Source organism: Chenopodium quinoa, unplaced genomic scaffold, assembly GCF_001683475.1.
Source record: "Chenopodium quinoa cultivar QQ74 unplaced genomic scaffold, ASM168347v1, whole genome shotgun sequence".
NCBI classification, from domain to species: Eukaryota; Viridiplantae; Streptophyta; class Magnoliopsida; order Caryophyllales; family Amaranthaceae; genus Chenopodium; species Chenopodium quinoa.
This window is the reverse complement of record NW_018744878.1, coordinates 4,244,334-4,260,553: the sequence shown is the minus strand read 5'-3', so window position 1 is coordinate 4,260,553 and position 16,220 is coordinate 4,244,334. Positions and strand designations below refer to the sequence as shown.

General features: G+C 34.1%; 1 protein-coding gene across 1 annotated transcript; it reads left to right on the top strand.

The window, feature by feature from the left end:
* Positions 1–156: 156 nt before the first annotated feature.
* LOC110705628 (beta-adaptin-like protein A) lies at positions 157–8,997 on the top strand. Its single transcript, XM_021883529.1, has 11 exons — positions 157–451; positions 1,453–1,969; positions 2,507–2,631; positions 3,817–4,015; positions 4,704–4,932; positions 5,044–5,210; positions 5,563–5,772; positions 6,056–6,166; positions 6,267–6,443; positions 7,414–7,851; positions 8,434–8,997. The coding sequence occupies exons 1-11, from the start codon at positions 390–392 to the stop codon at positions 8,722–8,724; spliced, it is 2,526 nt and encodes an 841-aa protein (XP_021739221.1). The 5' UTR covers positions 157–389; the 3' UTR covers positions 8,725–8,997.
* The last annotated feature ends 7,223 nt before the right edge of the window (positions 8,998–16,220 follow it).

Genomic DNA, 16,220 nt, shown 5'->3' with positions numbered 1-16,220 from the left:
ATCCCTAAGTATAAACATCAAAAACCCAAAATAGAGGCCTTGCACTCATCATACTAATAATTTTTCCCTTTTTTTTTTGGAAAATACTACGGACTAATAAATTTTCCTCCAATGACCAAAATCATAAAACTCCCCAAAAAAAAAAAAAAAAAAAAACAAAACAAAACGACACCGTTTTCCTTGGCAATATAACTTCACTTTCCTTCGTTTTCCAGACTCTAAACACAGACACACACCAACTCGTTCTCTTTGTAGCATTCAACGTCATCAGATCGGAAGAACCCATCAACAGATCTCCAATTATTCATCCTTCCGTACTTTCAATCAATCAATCGTCGGAAAACCCTAGCTTTTTCCGACGCCGGCGAATTCTCATCGCCGGCGACACAATGGCTCCTCCTCCTGCTTATCAATCTCAGCGATCTTCTTCTTCCCCTTCTCAACCTTCAGGGTAATTTCTATCTTTCTATTTTTGTCTCATGTCAATTTTCTTCCTTTTGTTGTTCAATTAGTTTTTCTGCATTTTGATTTCTGCAATTTGTTGGAATTTTCTCCGTTGCTGCTTTAATTCATGCAATTTTTATCGAAATTTCATGTTTTTTGCATCAATTTTACTGAATCAGAGCTTTTAATTGCGCTCAATTGTTGCGGATAGCTGTAAATCTAGTTGCTTTTAGCTAATTGTTGGATACAATGCTTATATTGGAGTGAGATGGTGTGGATAAACTTTTTTTGTTAAAGTAATGATCTTGGAGAATTCTGGGGTTTATTTAGCATGTGGAACAATTGGGTTTCATACGACTGACGATTGTTTGCCATTGGGTTTTAGTGCAATGACTAATAAATCTTTGTTGTAGTATATTATTGAAAGTGTTTGTATTTAGCAATGGAGGGTTTTATTGGAGTAGTTTTGTTGTAACAAAATTACTGTCTTAGTTAGAGGGTGCTGGTTGATTAATTGTCCATCGCATGCGTTGTTTTAGCTCACTACTAGTGGTATTGTTAGTTTTGGTTGCTGTGGAGTTTGGAATTTTGATTGATTTGGTTGGGTGGTAGCTATATGTCTGTGATCCTAAAGACCTTGCTTTATACGAGGAATTTGTAGGAATTGATTCAAACATTGGATCTTGTTGGAGAAGTTATATTAAGAGAACTTAGTCAATGTAAGCAAGCCCATATCAATGTAGCCGATTGCATTCTTATTTATCTGATTAACATGTAGATACTTGTAGATTTCCAAGTATGGAAAAGAATGTGAAAACATATTGCTTGTTAATTTTGTGTTGTGACACTTAAAATGTTTTCTGTGTTTTATTTGTTTCTTCTCATGGTAGTTCTATTAGTATATCATTAATTGCTGTCAATTACTATTCTAACCAAGAAACCAAAGATCAAAGTTACCAAATACGTCATAAGTGTGGTGAATTAGAGTTTGATTATCTGTTTCTGCAGGAAAAGTGAAGTTTCAGATTTAAGGCTACAGCTACGGCAACTGGCGGGTAGTCGTGCACCTGGAGTCGATGATTCTAAGCGCGAGCTCTACAAGAAAGTGATCTCTTACATGACAATTGGCATTGATGTTTCGTCAGTTTTTAGTGAAATGGTCATGTGCTCTGCCACCTCTGATATAGTTCTGAAGAAAATGTGTTATCTGTATGTTGGAAATTATGCCAAGTCCAACCCTGATCTTGCGCTGCTCACTATTAACTTTCTTCAAAGAGATTGCAAGGATCAGGATCCAATGATTCGTGGGCTTGCCTTGAGAAGTCTTTGTTCATTGCGTGTTCCAAATTTGGTTGAGTATTTAATCGGGCCTTTGGGCTCTGGGTTGAAAGATGGTAGCAGTTATGTGAGAATGGTAGCTGTCATGGGCATCTTGAAACTGTATCACATTTCTCCTTCAACCTGCATTGATTCTGATTTCCCTGCTATGCTCAAGCAACTGATGCTCAATGATCCGGAAACCCAGGTGTGGATCATTATTCATAAATTCTTTTGTATCTTTATCTGGATATTTGTACAAACTTAGAGTTTTAGTGGCTTGACCAAGTTGTTTGTTATTTGAGCTTTTGATCTTGTGCGTAATTCATTTCAATTTTTTGTTATCAATCCATTTGGAACAAAAATTTGTTTTAGGAAGAGGGTATTATGAACTGTACTTTTTGCTTACTGGAAAGATCTCACTTAATTGCTTCATGTACTGATGGTCTGATGTAATTCAAAAGTTCTGAGGCAGCAATCCGGTATTTGAGCTTAATGTTCCAAATAATATGGGATTCAATTATCAACTTGAATACCCTTGTTCTTTTTATTTTGAGCTATCCTCCTAATTCGTACTCTGCTTTGCTGGTTATATATAGCCCCTTTAAATATCAATGAGTACATTAATTTTTGTAGCAGTTTCTTCTAAATTTTTGTGTTGACTACCATGGCTTTGGTGATTTATCTTGCCTCGCCTGTTTTTATTTGATGATGTGGTACCTCTGGCTTGACACATTTTTTTCAGGTTGTTGCTAATTGTTTATTAGCGCTGCAAGAAATATGGAGTGCTGAAGCAAGTTCTTCTGAAGAAGCATCTAGGGAGAGAGATGCTTTGCTTAGCAAGCCACTTATATATTACTTTTTGAATAGGTAACTACTGGTATATTGTTTATTTAATTGTGGTTGTGAAATTTATATTGCATTACATTGACCTAAATTAGCTGATTTTATATGATATGTATATGCTAGTGTTTTTATATGAAATTTATTTTGCATTACATTGACCTAAATTAGCTGATTTTATATGATATATATGTGCTCCTGTGTTTTTTCTGCACTGTATAACAGTCTGCTGCTTCTGATCAGCAGGCTGTTTTGGAGCAGCTGGTCTAAGAGCTTTTTTCTGAAAGGAATTTTTTTTTAAAAGTTTAGTTTCAAGAGCTTTAAGGTAATATTGAGTTGTTCATTGTGGGGATATACCTGTTTTGCCTTTGACCCCTTAGTATGCTACTTCAATAAAAGCAAGGTAGCATGTATCTTTACTTTTGACAATGTGTGACCTGTATACACTTGAATTTTATAATAGGGTTTTCAGGAGTTGGATTAAAGCTCAGAAATTGACTATTTCTAGATCTTCATGCATTTAAACTCGATAACCTGCAAGATTCTAACTTGAATTTGCCTTGTTTAGGCTCTCTTTGTGCTTGAATTTTGAAATAGCCATATAATTGAACTAAACTCATTTTTTCGGGACTTTATATACCTGTTAGGCTTGTTATGGTTTCAAACTAACTTTTATGACCCCAGGGAACACTCCTTACATTCACTTCAATTTTGGAAAAAATTCCAGAAATTTTTCCGAAAACATAGATTATAGTCTTCAATTTTGGACAATTCTCAACTTTTTTGGGCTCGGAAAGGAAAGAGGCCAAGGTGTGCTTCCCATGGACCCCCAAGACCCTAGGAGGCCATTTGGCAGTTTGTGGTTTTTTTTAGTGGAAAAATAGGTGTGAAAAGGAGATAGTGTCTCCAAAAGAAAGGTAAGGAATAATAGATAATTTATAGGAACAAGAAAGTATTCAAATTGTTATGGAATAGGTGAAAATGGAAAGTGTTCAAACTATTTTAGGACGCAGGGAGTAAAATTCTCCTGCTTCAAAAAGTTTTCATTTCTCCATATGTATCTTTGACAACCTTTCTCTTACTGTGGAGTGATGGCTAATGGAGAAACGTTAGATCTTAGAACTTGTGTTTAATCAAATTATGCTATCAATTTTGTTCGTGATCTAGCTGGAACATTAATTGTTAATCCATACCTCAACTTTATATATTCAGGATCAGAGAATTCAGTGAATGGGCTCAATGTCTTTTGCTTGAATTGGTTGCCAAATATGTGCCATCTGATAACAGTGAAGTATTTGACATCATGAATCTTCTCGAGGATAGACTTCAGCATGCTAATGGTGCAGTTGTTTTAGCCACTATCAAGGTGTTTATGCAGTTAACCATGTCCATGACTGATGTTCATCAACAGGTACCTTTATCCTGGTATACACAGATTCTTTTATTTAGCCTGAGTTAGGATGCTTATTCATAATCATACGTATATTCTTTTATATAACCTGAGTTAGGATGCTTATTCATAATTATTAGTTCTAGCAGTTATATCGCAATAATGGTTACGCTAAAATTATCCTTTCTTATTTTTCTGAGTTTTGCTTATTTTGGAGGATACCCAAAAATAGTAGGCCACTGTTCATTTCTAGCAAATTTAACTATGGATTTTCTCATAATATTCTTTCTACTTTTAGGATTTGATTTCAAGCTGATTCCTTATAAATGATTCTTAACCAAATATAGCCTATTGAATGAGATTGAGGGAATATTTTTCTGTTTAGTTGTGTAGTATATTTATTTGTTGAAGTGAGCAGTTATTTGGCTGTTTGATCTTGATTAGTTTTGTAGGTTTTAAGGAGGGGACGAGTTAATTTCAATTTTGTTAGGAGTGTCTTTGTATAACGATTCTTCATTAATTGTTTTGTGGTGATCTGATATATTATTACGGAACATGTTGTAAGCATTTTAAAAAGCTTGACATCTCTTTAAAATAGATACTAGATTTATTCTTTCTAGTATTGCAGCCTATTGCTTAATGTTTGTTTTAGGGTCACATTTTGTTTTAGGGTTATCCAATATATGGTTTCTCTGCATATTCTTTTCAGGTGTATGAACGTATTAAAGCACCACTTATCACCCTGGCCAACACAGGAAGTTCTGAGCAGTCTTATGCAGTGTTAAGCCATCTTCATTTGTTGGTGATGCGTGCACCAATGCTATTTTCTTCAGATTACAAACATTTCTATTGCCACTATAATGAGCCATCTTATGTCAAAAAGTTGAAGCTTGAAATGTTGACTGCAGTTGCAAATGAGGATAATACTTACGAGATTGGTAAATAACAACTCTAGACTCTTACTAAGCAAAGTGGGATTAAAGTTGTTGATAAATTAAATAAAAATTTTAATGTATCATTTATGAGCAATTTTCTTGTGTCTGCATCAGTAACGGAGCTTTGTGAGTATGTTGCCAATGTTGACATCCCAATTGCACGCGAATCTATCCGAGCTGTTGGAAAGATAGCCCTGCAGCAGTATGATGTGAATGCAATTGTTGACAGGCTACTTCAGTTTCTAGAGATGGAAAAGGACTATGTGACAGCTGAGACTCTTGTGAGTTTAGCTCTCCTTCAAACATATGCCTTATTTTTTTGTTTGAAATGAAAATGTGAGAGGCTGCACACATGAATCTGCACTTTTCATCTTTTATTTGGTTGATGTGTTTGCCTTGATGGGATAAAATATGTGCCAGTTGTTTTTGCATGCTAAAGAAAGGTTTAACTGAACATAATAAGCAAGCTAGTTGTACTCATAATGGTACATTCAAAATGATGGAACACTTACTGGCTTTGGTCTGAATGTATGTTTGTACCTAGTTGTCGTTCTTAATGTATTACCACTGGAAAGTCAGTTAACTGGGGCGCTGGATCGAGTCTTAAAAATCAATCAAAATTGATGTTTGCAGGTTCTTATCAAAGATTTGCTGCGCAAATATCCCCAATGGAGTCATGATTGCATTGCAGTTGTTGGAAGCATCAGTAGCAAGAATGTTCAAGAACCAAAGGCTAAGGCAGCTCTTATTTGGATGCTTGGGGAGTATGCACAGGACGTGGCAGATGCTCCCTACATTTTGGAAAATATGATTGAAAACTGGGAAGAAGAAGATTCTGCTGAGGTAAGGAGGATATGCTGTTTGGTAGAAATATTCATTTTTTTGTTCAATCCGACCTGGTCTTGACAAGCATGATACCTCAAATACTCTTAATTTCGAGGTTTTGATGCACAATGCAATTGCCTGCTTGTTTTTTCTCGTGCAAATTTGTGAATCACATCTTAATTGAAATAGCCAACATTTAATTATTCAAGTGTTGGTTGCGACCTCTATTTTGCTAAAATACCCAATTACCCATATTCTTGCTTACTTCCATTCTTGAGCTGACCATTCTGTTGTTACATAGGTTCGTTTGCACCTTTTAACAGCATCAATGAAGTGTTTCTTTAGAAGGCCACCTGAAACTCAAAAGTCATTGGGAGCAGCATTGGCAGCTGGAATTGCTGATTTTCACCAGGTTTGTGTTGTTATTGGCCACACTGCCACACAAACCTAGTAATATACAAAAATAGCTTTTGAGTATGTGCACTTTTAATTAAACATACAATTCTCTGCAGGATGTCCATGACAGAGCCTTATTGTACTATAGGCTTCTTCAACACAGCACATCTATAGCTGAGAAAGTGGTGAATCCTCCAAAGCAAGCTGTGTCAGTGTTTGCTGATACTCAGAGCAGTGAAATCAAAGATCGTATATTTGATGAATTCAACAGTCTATCCGTTGTATATCAGAAGGTAGCTTAGATTCTTTTATGTGTGACATATCATCATCCATCGTAGCTTTTTCTTCTGCCAATTTTCAGCTGTATTTTTTCATATTATTGCTGCCAGAAAATGATTTTTAATAAAGAGATAGATCTAATGGCTTTGTGTCTACAAAAGGCAAGAGGCTCTTGACTTTCTTGTAAGTCTTCTGTTTGTGCAAAATGTGCATAGTTCTGAAGGTTTTGGGCTCTGCCAATGATGCCTTTTTTGTTTCCTTGCACAATTATGACTTGGGGGAGGAATGATATGTTATGGTCAAGTGATGTTCCTAAATTCGGGCCTTAATACTTTTGAATGGAAGCAGTGAATATTGGTTTACTCTGTCCTTAAGGCAACAATATTATTTGATAGAAATTGCAGTCTAGCTCCTAGAATCTCTATTTCTTGATGGTTAATATGCTGACTACGTGTAAATGAAAATTTTGAATTTGTAGAAAAATTATTGTGGTGTGAAGGTTATTTTTTTTAACCTCTGCTTTTCCATAGCCCATTGACCTTTTAACAACAATTCTTCCTCGAATTGAACATGAACAATAAATCTTCCAGGTCCTAGCTTTTTGGGGGAGGGATAGTTACCAATTTGTCAGATCTAGTTTTTTTTATAGCTATTAGAACTTGGGATATGCAAAGTGCATCCAACCCAGCAGTTCATATTTATAATTTTTTTTTTTTTTTTTTTTTTTTTTTTTTGGCTAGTTCCAATTCACATATCAATTGTTTGGGTTTGTGGTTCCAATAGTCCAACTCCTTTCTTTGATTGACCCTGTGCATTTATTATCCATTTATCCGTACCTATCAGGCTATTACTGTCTCAAGTTATTGTTGCATCAAATATTGTTTTTAACAATAGTATAACAATGAAGTTAGAACCTGAAGGTTCCTAGATATATTGTGTGTTGTGATTATGGGTTTTATAAGCCACATGGTTTTCCTTCTGCAGCCATCTTTCATGTTCACTGACAAGGAACACCGAGGGCCATTTGAATTTTCTGATGAACTTGGGAATTTATCCATTGGAGCAGAATCTGTCAACAGTGTGGTTCCTGCTCAGATAGTTGATGCTAATGACAAGGATCTTCTTCTTAGTACAACAGAGAAGGAAGATAGTAGAGCTATCAGTACTAACGGAGCTGGTTATAGCGCCCCTCTTATTGATGCATCTTCAGGACCTTTGGTTGCTTTGGATACACAGCCAGCGGTACAAGATGCACAGGCTAGCATGGCTATTGATGATTTACTTGGCTTAGGCTTCGCTGCCCCTGCACCTGCACCTTCCTCTGCTCCTGTTCCACCTCCTCTGAAACTTAATGCAAAGGCTGTTATAGATCCAGGGACTTTTCAGCAAAAATGGCGTCAATTACCCTTGTCCTTATCACAGGTTCGTGAAACACTATGCTGCTGTTTAACTATGCAGTTTTGCACCCATATTTATATGAAGCTTGAGGGATCTGATTGTTTGGAAATGGGACGCATTAATTGAGTTTGTTGAATAACAGAAATTTACTGTGGATGATATCTGTTCTTTTTTTTTTTTTTTCTCCTCTAGATAAAGGTCAAGCAACCTATATTGTTTTCCAGAGAAAATAATAAGATTTTAAAAAGTGAATAAGCCATTATTTCATCTGTAAACAAAACTACAAAATTATGATTTATATGATTCTGTTTTTCCCCCTTTAACCCTTTTTGTAAAAAATAATAATAGAAAAAAAAAAACAGTATATTTGTTGTTAGAGTGCTAAGGCTGCGTATTTTTGACCCTCTTCTCTTACCCTATACTATGCTAGGCTAGATCATCTTAACTGTTGTGGTGATGTTGATATTGATGTATGTTGTGCATCTGTCATTTGCCATTAGCTGCCTTGTTGGTGACATGTCTTTAATTTTGCTAGATTTATAACATTCTGATGTTTCTTTTACATGATTATGATTAATGGAATCTGGTATCTATTAATTTGTGCAGGAAACACAAGTGACTCCCCAAAGTGTTGCAGCATTAACCACACCTCAGTCCCTTCTCCAGCACATGCTAGTGAACTCCATACACTGCATTGCCTCTGGTGGCCAATCACCTAATTTTAAATACTTCTTCTTTGCTCAGAAAGCGGAGGATACATCCACATTTTTGGTAGAGTGTGTTATCAACACGTCATCAAGTAAAGCTCAAATAAAGATCAAAGCCGATGACCAAAGTTCATCTAATGCCTTCTCAGAAATATTTCAGTCAGCGTTGTCCAAATTCGGCATGTCCTGAATATCGCCCATTATTTATTTTTTTATGTTGCTCATGGGCCAATATAAGAAAATCATGTTCAATTTTCTCTGTATTCTTCTTCATACCCTCGTTGCTCTTTTCTTCTTTTCTAGTGACTGTAGATGTAGATTGCTGTACAATGTGTAACATAAAAGGAAACCTTTCATCAATTTTAGCCTTCAGTCCAGCTTCAATACACGGTACTCACAAGTAGATTGAGATTTACAGGATGATTTTTGCTCATTATGTTGGATAATTTGTACAATTGAGTAATTTTTGTCTACATTTTGAAAGATTGGAGGTAATAAAGCTGTTGGCTGAACTAAATTCATCTCTATATTGATAGAACTGAGCATATGATCTCCTAAAAGGCGGAATAAGCAAATTAAGTGTAATTTTAACATGAAGCTTGAAATATAAAGATTGGTAGAAGCAAATGGGAATTAGTTTGTATATAATCAAAGCTCGACCACAAAGTATAAAACCATGTCTTCTTAGTGAAAGCCATCTATCTATTGATCTTCCTAAAAAATTAATTTACTTTCAATCTTAAAGTCACCAACTCACTCATAATCTCATTGTAAAAAGCATAAAAATTAATAATATAAATAATCATTTTGGATGCATATTCTCCCTAAGATAAGACCATTACATCCTCAAGACTAATAAATTTGTGAATGTAAAGTGTATTGTGCTCCTGATTATTTTAATGGGTGGTTTATACACACGGTTGTACGATGCGCATCGTACACACGCCCCAAAACGACACCCTTTAATAATTGAAACGCAAAATAGTAATTCATGGTTAAAAAGGCGGAAAGAACATCAGTAACAATGCAAAGAACATGTGGATTTTAAAGAACATTACGATGAAAACAAAGAACGCGTGAAATAAGGAGGTAATTTTGGGTAGTTACGGCCCACGTGTTACTGCCCACAGTAATTGTAAAAAATCATTTGGTAAAAATAATTTCCCAAAAAATCTTTCTCTCTCTAGAATCTCTCTCTATATTCTCTCTAGAATTCTCAAAATTTCAAAACCCTAAGATTTTTCACCCATCAAATTCACAAGAATTAACCTCTAAAAATTCAAAATTTGTGCAATCAACTAAAGAATTTTGATATAATGGCAGATTCTAAGGAGTTGTAAGTGGCATGCAATTGTTTTTAATTTTTTTTTCCTTTTTTGTTGGGTTTGGCGAGGAACTATCATCTTCGTAGTTCTTAATTTGTAAGTGGCTGATTCTACTGCTTATTTGTTTAATTTGTTTTATTATAATTTTTTTTTTTTGGGTTTTTGAAACAATAGTATTGAACAAGAGAAGGGAAGTGAGCATGAAATTGGAGCTACGAATGAACCTCAAAACGCAGACGCAAGGGTCGAGGTTGAAGACGATGCTACTCTAAATCAGTTTCTGCAAGGTAGTGGTAAAAAAACCGTTCACTCCATCTGTAATTGGTCCAATTGTATATCCCGCGCTTCTAAATGAGATTGCAAAAAGAAGATGATGCTTCAAAGTGAGTTAAAAAAGTTCTCTTTTTGGATTTATAGTATGTCCTTGTTTTGTTTTTTTTATGTTTTTATTTTTTAGTACTTCAATGTACTGTCAACTTCATTAAAAATGGTAGATCTGTATGGTAGGGTCAATTTTTAAAGAATTATTTAAGTGTATGTTCTCTATATGAAGGTGTTATGTTCTTTTGTAAATCGTTGTGTACTTTTAATTTGAAAACAATTAGTATTGTTCAATTCACTTTTGATGTTCCCTAAAATTCAGCATTCTATTCTTTTTAGTAGGCATATATGTTCTTTTAGATTGAATCTATGTGTATTCATTTTTTATAAATTGATTGTTGTTTTTAATGCATATGCTATGTGTGTTGGTGGTTTTATGGGTTTTAGGTTGGGGTTGTGGCTGGGTAGGTATGGTGGGGTTTCGAGTTGGGTTGGGGTGAGAGGTGGAGGTGGTGGACTGGTAGGGGAGTGGTGGGTGGCTGGTTTGGTTCAAGTGCAGGGGAGTATTGGCCCCTCAATGGTTTCCAAAGGTAATTCTTTGAAATTCAATTGCAAGTTCAAGTTATATTCCAAAGTAGTGGTTCACAAAAAATTCTATCCTAAAGCATAAAATAATTTGACACTGTGACTACATTTTAACATAGTTTACTTATAGTAATCTGATCAAAGTATGCTTTGTCATAGAATTTCATGTGATGACTTATTAATTATCAGATTAGCTTCTGTCCAAAACTTGAAATTCCACCCTAAAGTTCATAGTCAACCATTCAAGGAAGACAATATCATGGCATGTCTGCCGCTAGAATCCCAAGTCTCCTACTAAGTCTATTCCAAAGTAGAATCCCAAGTCTCCTACTAAGTCTACATGTATGTCTTGTAATGCCTATGATATATTAGTTCTTTTGTAATGCCTATGTCATGTATGTTTAGTGTTCCTTTTTATTTGGTTTTACACATAAGTTGAGTGCGTTTTTAATTGTTGTATAAATATTTTTAGGAATTTAGATGTTCAACCATTGGATGTGAAGGATGAAAAGGCAGAACAACAACATGAGGAGAAAGGTTCAAAGAAGAAGAAAGACTATAATTTCAAACAAATTGCTACTAAAAAAAGGTGTGTAGAATGTATATAATTTTCTTTTTAATAGGTTTGTATGTTTTTTTTATTTTAAGACATGTTCTTTATGATTTCATGCACATAGCAAATATATTTAAAACATATGTGTTCTTTTTTTTTGTTCTTAATATTACAGGAAGAAAGTTGTTGAGCATACCACTGAAGAAAAAAGGCAAACTGTTCAACAGGAAAGAAAAATAATGCTGAAAAAGAGGCTCCATTGGGAGAGCCTTACTTTCCAGTCAAGGAGAAGCCTGAAGCTGGTGTTGCTCAATCAGCTTCACAATCTAAGGCTCAAAGTACAATAGTGGAAGTGTCAAAGGACATTCCAAGAAAGAACAATAAGGATAAAGGACTTGTTGTTAGAGAGAAAAAAACTGATGTAGCTGAAGTGGATGTGGGTGAACAAGGAGAAATAAAGGAGGAATTTACAGCATCCCAAAGGCACACTGTACAACCTTTGCTGAATCTAATAAGGGGATTGGAGGAACAAGAAGAGAAGCTGCAGGCTATAAGAGATATGGGATTTGGAGGTATACTACACCTTGATATGCCTAGGAGCTCCCCTAATTTTAATGCCACATTGGTTTTGAATGTGGATGCTAATGAGGTGTGCATTGTATGTGCTAGAAATAGGACAATAGACATCAAACCTGTTGATGTTCATTTGGTGTATGGTTTACCTATGGGAGGGAAAGTGATAGTTGAGGCTGCAAATGAGAATGAGGAGATGGTGATGGTGATGAGAGAATTGAAAGCTTATCATGGTGGTGGTGGAATTCCAAAATTCTCGGCTTTGGTTGATGACTTGTTGAACCAAACAACCCACCAGATGATAGATGGAAGAGGAGTTTTTTATTGCTAGTGGTGAATTGTTGCATTAAGTCTGTGGCTAACACACAACCCTTATTCAAGTAATGTTCTTTACTCCCTAAACTAATGTTTTTTTAGCTAATTATTTGTTATGTTCTTTTATATACATAACATGTTCTTTATATGTAATTGTAATGTTTTTTAGAATAATATATCTGTTACTTATTATATATTGTATGATATGTTCTATTTTATAAAACTATATGTTCTTTTGTTAATTCTGACATGTTCTTTAGTATTATATATGATGTTCTTTCTTATATTTTGTTATTTTATTGGCTAGATTCATGCACACAGCTGTTGACACAAGTCAAATTTCAAGTTTTGATTGGTGTTCTTACACAATACAAAGCTTGATTGACAGTTCTATTTACTATCAAGGAGATGTGAAGAGATACTTTCTTGGTCCACTACCATTCCTTATGGTAGTTTCCACTTTTATTTATTCTTTTATTTAAATATTTTGTATACAGATATATATGTGTTTATCGTACTGGGTTTTTTGTTAACAGGTTTGTTACTTTGATCGACTACAAAGGAAAAATATCATTATGCCTAGACAAATTCCTTTAATCAAAGAATGGGATAGTGATAAAATAGCAAAAAGAATTGCTATTGAGAGGAAGCTTGGCTTTGGGCTTGGCACACTGTTGGATAGAATTGAGATCCAAGATGGTTGTGGCCAGCCTTTAGCTATTGAAGGTGTAGTGGACCAACAACAGCAACCGCAGCAGCAACAACAGCAGCAGCAACAACAACAGCAGGAGGAACAACAGCAACAACAACAACAACAACAGCAGCAGCAACAAGTTCAGGAAGAACAACAATAACAACCTCAAGAACCTTCTAATTTACAAGTAAGCATTTTTATAATTAAATATATAAAGTATGTTCTTTAATGGTTAAATATTATGTTCTGTAATGGTTAAACTTGTGTTCTGTAATGGTTAGACTTATGTTCTTTTCCAACTAATTACATGTTATTTTGCTTTCTAATTAAGCATGTATTTTTTTTAATTTTCAGTGTTCTCTAATGACTATAGTTATGTTCTTTTTTATTCCTTACATGTTCTTTTATTTTCTAATTCAGCATGTGTTATAATTTTTAGTGTTCTTTCATGATTATACTTATGTACTTTTTTATTAATTACATGTTCTTTTTTTTCTGTACTTTGTTCTTTTGTAGGAATACACCCATTTGCTACGCCAAGCAACAGAAACAATTGCTTCTGGCTTTGTGAACCTCTCCAAAATTCTTAAGATGGGAGAGAGGTTCCATAATAGACCTATTGATGGGGATGCCACACTGTACAATGTAGCTGCAATGTGGTCCAGACTTTCTGGCATTAAATTGTCGGAAAATGTAATAAACAATGTACCTTCTCAAAGGGTTGAGGGGAGTTCCATCCTGAGCCAAGATACAGACTTCTTTGCATCTGACTGGTTTGGTGAGATGATTGACAATGTTGTCAACAATTCTGGAGTGGAAGGAATCACTGTGGAGAAAGAGAAAGAAGGAGGTGAAGAGGAGGATTCTCAACCCACTGAGTTGGAGCCATTGGTATTCAGTGTGGTTACCCCTTTGACTCCACCAACACAATATACAGGAGATCTAGACCTGAAACTGGCATTGAGCACAGGAAGTCCCCTCAATCTGGGAAACCAACAATTTTCTGACATCGGTGAATTTGATTCAGCATTCACTGACCAACAGTTGGAACCAAGTGTACCAGAGGAGATGTTAGATGGTCAAAAGACAGGGTAACTAATAATCTCAAAATGTGATTTCAGATTTGTGTGGTATATTTATTTAGATTTGAATGATTTAGAATACAAATCTGTAATATTTATGTATTATTTAGGTGAATGTTGTAATGTTCTTTATGATTTCCTAACTTGTTCTTTACAATTTCATATGTTGTTCTATGTGTTGTCATATAATATTCTATAAAGTGTAATGTTCTGTTTGATTTTATATAATGTTCTCTGAGATTTTATGTGATGTTCTTTGATTTTTTATTTGATGTTCTTTATGGTATCATATCATTTAATGTATGTTTTTTTTTTTTTATTAATGATGTATAATATAACTACCTTTGAGTGTAAAAAGGATGCCAGATGAAAACAAGGATCAAGGTAAATTTGAGAAGGTGGTAGAAGAAAATGTAGCTGAAAATCAAAGGTATATACATATATACATAGACTTTATAATTATTATGGGTTATTGTTGTTACTTCATAAATATTTTTTGCTTACAATTATTGATTAATACAGTGATGCAACCGAAAAAGAGATGGTATATGTTATAGCAAAAAGACAGAAAGGAAAGGAGGAAAATAAGGAAAAAAGGTATATATGTTCTTTTATAAAAACTGTATGTTCTTTACGTTTTGTTCTTTGTTCTTTTTATAAAAAATTTATAAAAAAATCTATAAAAGATAATTATTATACTGAATAGTATGATTAATTATATATGTGTGCCTTTTTAGTGATACAACTACAGAAAAGGAAGATTGCAAAAAAAAAAAAAAAAAAACAGAAAGGAAAGGAGAAAGTGGAAGAACAAAGGTATATGTTCTTTTTTTTAGAAATATATGTTCTTTTTAAAAGTATTGTTTGTTATTTCAAATGATATGTATGTTCTTTTACATAAAATTTTATTTGCAGTGTTGGTCCAACACCTACAAAGAGAGCTAGGAAGTTGGGAAAGGTGTACATGTCTCCTTTCCTAGTGCAATATTCTCATTTGATAGAGGGCACAGATGAGTTCAAAGAAGCTATACAGGAATATGCTTTTTCAGATTTACTTGATGAAGAGTATGATTTTATTCCTTGTACTAAACTATGCTTTTTCATATGAAATTGATGAAAAATAAGCTTTATTACCCTTATTTAATATTTCTATATTTTTTTCTTTTTATATTTTTTTTTCTTTTTATGTAGTGAGTTATTTTATGACGATGGATTTGCACATTTGTCAAGAAAATTGATCAAAACAATGGGCGACAATGTATACATCTACAGCGATATAGTTGACGCTTTTTGTCTCATACTTAATGCAAAAAATTCTGCTGATGACAAAAAGAGGATTTTCTTCCCAAATGCAGCCATTGTAAGTGTAATTCAATTGGTTTTGATCCCTATTTTTTTTTTAGGATATATTATTAATTTGATTCTAATCCTTTTGTTTTTATAAAACATAGAACTTGTTATGCGTGAACGATGCGTATGTTGATGATAGTCAAGAAGCTACATATGGTATCAAATATGTTAAATTCGAAGAGACAATCAGATATTGGCTAATTGATTGCAATATAGAATCAGTTAAAGGATATCAGCTGGTAAGTCATATAATGTTCTTTTATTTTAAAGTAGTGTTCTTCTGAATTTAGTATATGTTCTTTAATTTTTAAGTAGTGTTCTTCTGATTTTAGTATATTTTCTTTTCATGGATTAGTTACACATTTTCTGTGACTTCCTTCACTATGTTCTTTTTATTTCTTTGATTGTTCTTTTATATACGTGTGTTGTTCTTTCATGATTATATCATGTTCTTTATAGTATATTCAATTTTTTTTTTAAAGTACATGTTTTTTTATCTGCCTGTTTCAGTTGTTTTTCCCTGTGTATGCGCACGACCACTTTTATGTGATGGTCATAAATACAAAATCAAAGGCTGTGGAAATTTTGGATAACAGACCACTTGTAGAGGGTGTTCCTTTTTCAGAAAAGTACCATGACTATCCAGAGAAGTTGGTAAGGATGTTATTTAACTTTTATAAATAATGTATATTTTTAATTAAAATATATAGTGTTCTTTTTGTCTAACTTTTATATTCTTTCGTTGTGTATGGTAGAGGCATGCCTTCTCAATGTACCTGAAACAACATGGGATGAAGTTATGGGAAAAAGTCCTCAACTATGAAATAAAATTGGTAGACATGCCATGGAGAACATTGGACAACAATGTTGATTGCGGAATATACACAA